The sequence below is a fragment of the Rhea americana genome, unplaced genomic scaffold (assembly GCF_003343005.1).
Source record: "Rhea americana isolate MKP2758 unplaced genomic scaffold, rheAme1 scaffold_98, whole genome shotgun sequence".
NCBI lineage: Eukaryota > Metazoa > Chordata > Aves > Rheiformes > Rheidae > Rhea > Rhea americana.
The window spans coordinates 1415401-1419770 of record NW_028187177.1 but is presented as its reverse complement, the minus strand read 5'-3'; the positions used below and the strand labels follow the sequence as shown (position 1 = coordinate 1419770).

The 4370-nt window shown below is 37.0% G+C and overlaps 1 protein-coding gene across 1 annotated transcript in view; it reads left to right on the top strand.

The window, feature by feature from the left end:
- HPRT1 (hypoxanthine phosphoribosyltransferase 1) overlaps positions 1 to 3641 on the top strand; it is a 19586-nt gene extending 15945 nt beyond the window's left edge. Inside the window, exons 8-9 of the mRNA XM_085325549.1 lie at positions 1040 to 1116; positions 1775 to 3641. Coding sequence (XP_085181675.1) covers positions 1040 to 1116; positions 1775 to 1822 — 125 coding nt within the window. The 3' untranslated portion in view covers positions 1823 to 3641. The remainder of the gene's footprint in view (positions 1 to 1039; positions 1117 to 1774) is intronic.
- Positions 3642 to 4370: the final 729 nt, after the last annotated feature.

Genomic DNA, 4370 nt, shown 5'->3' with positions numbered 1-4370 from the left:
AAAAAAAAAAAAAAAAAGGAGGAAATTTCCCTTGGTTGTTTTGTAGTGTTTGTGGACAAGTTAGACTGATGTTGCCTGACCATCTTCAAACTGTCTTTCTAGGGTCATACCCATTTAGACAATCTGTGGACTGGCTAATGTATTCCTTTTAGGCAGCTTCTCTGAAATAAAACCGTATCTGTTCCTGAAACCTGCAAGTGACTCCGCAGAGAGGCCCCTTGGTGCTTTGCTGCTCTCTGTATCAAGAGAGCAGCATCCAAGACATGCCCTAGCAGAGCTGTCTTGCAGCCATAGCATGTTCTTACATTTCCAGTCCCTGCCTATGAGTTACAAGAGCAGAGTCCAGCTGGATGGTTACTCAGTGAAGAGGGATCATTTTCCCGGCTTTAACAGTGGTTCTTCCCAGTGTTTGCATTATTCCATTCTCCCTCTCTTGGCTCTTTACCGGAGGACCTACTGGGCTCGTGTTTGTAATTGGAAGGAACTGATGGCTAAAACATGCCTTCCTGTTATGCCCTTGGGCAGAGAGAGCTGTAAGGCTGCCCAAGGTATAGGTCTACCCCCCCCCCAAAGTGCTGCCTGTTGAATGGCAGTGCAAGGGTGACTCGTGCTGTGCACGCCAGTTCCACTGCTTGTGCACAGGCATTTCAAAGATCCAGAAAGTGTTGGGAAATACTGACTCTCTTTTAAAAATTTTATGCAAATTTGTAAATATATAAAAATTTCACAATCTGATGAGAAGAGCCCATCTACAGATTAAATGTTTCCATTAATTTCTTGCAGACTGCATGCCAGCACCATGCTGCTGCTTGGGAGTCAGTGAATAAATCTACTTAACGTTATTTTTAGTTGATGAATGAAATCAAGGAGGTAAATTACGATTTTAAATAGCTTGAATATTAATCTTAGAATACTTGGGTAGAACAAAAAATGAATTAGGATATTTACTACTTTATCAAATTCCAAATTATATCTCTAAGAAGGTTTAAYGAAGTTTAGGAAGTTTTCTAACATACTGGTGACGTATGGTCTTTTTCAGTTGTTGGATTTGAAGTACCAGACAAATTTGTTGTGGGATACGCCCTAGATTACAATGAATACTTTAGAGATTTGAACGTAAGTAATGTTTTTGTCCATTTAAAACTAGGGAGGAGGAAGGAAGAGAAATCTCTTCACACCGCATTCCTTCCTCAGTGCAAATCATATCTCAAGTGCAAATTGTTCTGCTAGCGATGCAACGATGAGAGCAAACCCTAGAGCACCAGAACAGCATTTTGGAGCTCTTGCAAAACTAACATTTATTCTGTTTTCGGCTTCATAGAGAATAGAGGTTATGCATCTCCTGTCAACTGTCTTTGAAATAATGTGACAGTTTGTGTAAAGTTTCTTATCTTACCTGCTATCTCCAACAAATAAATGCATTTGCTTAGTTACATGTGAGTTAGAGGAGAGAGGCCATGTAAGTTCAAGATGGATCCACTTTTTATTCTAAGTCATTAGTTTCTTTATCAGAGTCTCTCAAGGCCTGTAGCAGACATTGGATAAAATAATTAAAAGGGAGGAGAAAAAAAGGCAACATTAAGATTTTTGACCAATGAAAGACTTAAATTGTTTTGTATGAATAATACCACAAGATCATTATATTTAGTACTGAAATATTTAAGCATGCTTTCATTCTTTTTTTCAAAAGTGTGTTATTCAATAAGTATGTAAAATATCAGTCTCTTATTCATAGACATTACTTTTCTAACAGGAGCTTTTTATTTTGTTTCAGCATATCTGCGTGATCAGTGAGACRGGGAAACAGAAATACAAAGCATGAAAGCTTCAAGTGCTGTGACAACAGAGCTTTGAATTGTTTTGTTTACTGAGTCCTATCTTTCACAGGCTTCAACTCTGGTACACCAGCTAAAATTGTAGAATGCCCCAGCCCCATTGTCATATACTTGCTATAACTTATTGCATGTGTAATATAAGAATCTTGTCTTGTTCGTTTATATTTTGGAAGTGTAAACTAGTGCAATTCTGCACTCCTTATTTTGATTTGCACTATGACTCTACCGACTATTGCTGCCCCTGGTTGGGTTGTGCTGTTTGTTAGCTCCAGAGTCTAACTCTTGCAGTGGTAAATTGCTTAAACCTCATCAACCCRGAACTGAGATAGTTCAAGTACTGTAAATGTAAAACATTTTATGATAGGGAAGTCTATTAGTAATATTTTTAAAATCTGTAATTTAAGTTTTATATTTTAATGCACAAGTGTGATTGTGATTATTGGATAGTTGCACCTTTGGGTGTTATAAAGCATGAGGAGCAGCCAGTTACAGTATCTGTAATCTCTGAGGAGCTCATCCAAATCTCCTGGAGTTGCCTTATTGCTGGAAAGGAAGACTGGGTGAAAAATGTCATTTTTTGAGCTATAAGGAGATGGAATTACAAAACAGAATGTTTAAAATCTAGTTTTAATTGAGTTGCCCATTTCTGTTAGATTTTTTTTTCTTTACAAATATTCATCAGACAGTGGAATTGCCTTTTAAATCTAAACAATTTTAATATATTTGTGGAAAACATATTGTAATGTTTACTTTATAAGATCTGCAAAACAAAGTTCTTTAAATAAAGGCTGACTCTTTAAAATAGCCCCATACAGCTATGCCACTCATTCCATATATTAAAGTGCTCTTTGAATTTTATTCTCACTAGTATTTTTCATAAGTTTTTCTATCAGTGGAGGCAGACTCTCTGAATTTATCCCTATAGGCCTTTTGGTTAACATTATGCTATCTATAGGAGAAATGATAAAATGCTGAGAGAAAAAATACCAAAATACTTACGTTCGATAACCCAGAAGGATTTCAGAGAAAATGCTGTTTAAGCACCATTGTTTGTTCTGTTTTGGAAAAATAAAAAGAAAAAGAAGAAGAAGAAGAACAAAGATAATGTGTTCATTAAATATGTATATATTGAGATGAAAAAAAAATGTAAGTGATCGTTTGGTTTTGTTTCACTAACAAACATCACTGTTCACATCAAGTTTAATTCTAAACACGGCAGCCCATCTCACACCCACCCTGCACTTAGCTTACCCATTTTTTTTATTTCTCCACGTGTATTCTTCCATTATACGCTAGGATTTGATGCTGTTCGATGCTTAATATGTAATTAAGTTTCTGCCAGCCCATTTTGAATAGTGTTTCTGGTTTTGAAGTTCCAGTCGTGTTTCCCTGTTTTTCTGATTACTGCGCATGGTTGTTCATCCACRAGGTGTTCAGTTGCAACTGTAGTAGTCAGTGGCAGACCTGAAATAGGAATAATTTACATAACACTATTTATATCAGATAACCACAATCAGTAGGTGAGCTACTTGGTCATAATTAAACTATAGTTAATATCGTATAGTTAACRTTCCAAAGAACTTCTTTAAATGCACTATACAAACTGAGTATGTTTCTGCCTGTCCTGAGTATGTTTCTGCTGTTCGTGTATGTGYCTTCTCAAGAACATGCGCTATCCCTGGGACCTTGTTTTGGAAGATGTATGGTGCACCTCCACAAAGAGGAGGAGCAAAATCAACACAGAAAAACATAAATGAACTTCAAAATTATTACAGCCATTAAAGCTTTCATTAGTTCTTGTTGAAATTAAGACTTGATCTCCAGAAACACCATTTCCCTGACCTGAATAGTTCCTACGTCACAGAAGTGTTTTTAAAAGAAGTCTGTGGTTGGTGGCTAGAGATTACACTGTCAGAGATGGCATAAAAACAACTACCTAACACATGAAAAAAGTGAGAGTTGATCTGTTCAGTATCTTTTAGGACTAAACCTTTAAAGCAGTTTGTCCTGAAATGCTTTCCTGTCTTAGTCAAAGAGGTTATTCAAATGCTGCGGTTTGGGAAATGGGGGAGAGGTTGAGATCTTCATAACGATTAATKTATCCTCCAAAACCTACCTCGAGCAGGGAAATTACTGGCATTCTGGGGGTAGGAATGTATGGAATCGCACGTGGTATAGTCAGAGAAGAGGCTGGGCAAGGTTCAGATCAAGAGCTCTTGAGTTAYGCTGCCCGCAGGAGTGATGCCGCAGGAGTGATGCTGCAGGAGCCGAGGCTGCATTGTAGCAGACCTCAGCTGTGTCTCGTAGATAAGTTTCATACAGTTGAGAGGAATTGATTAAAAAATGTGTGTGTATATCTATATATATATATATCTTACCAAGTGTTCCCATATCTGAGATAATTGGGAAATGGGAGTTGAAAATAAACTCTTCAGTTTAATTTCAGTAATTTGGGTTCAAAAGACTGGGTTATTATTGCACCATCTTAAGTTAAATGCAAACTATGCAACCCAGCCATATAGTGTTAAAACATTA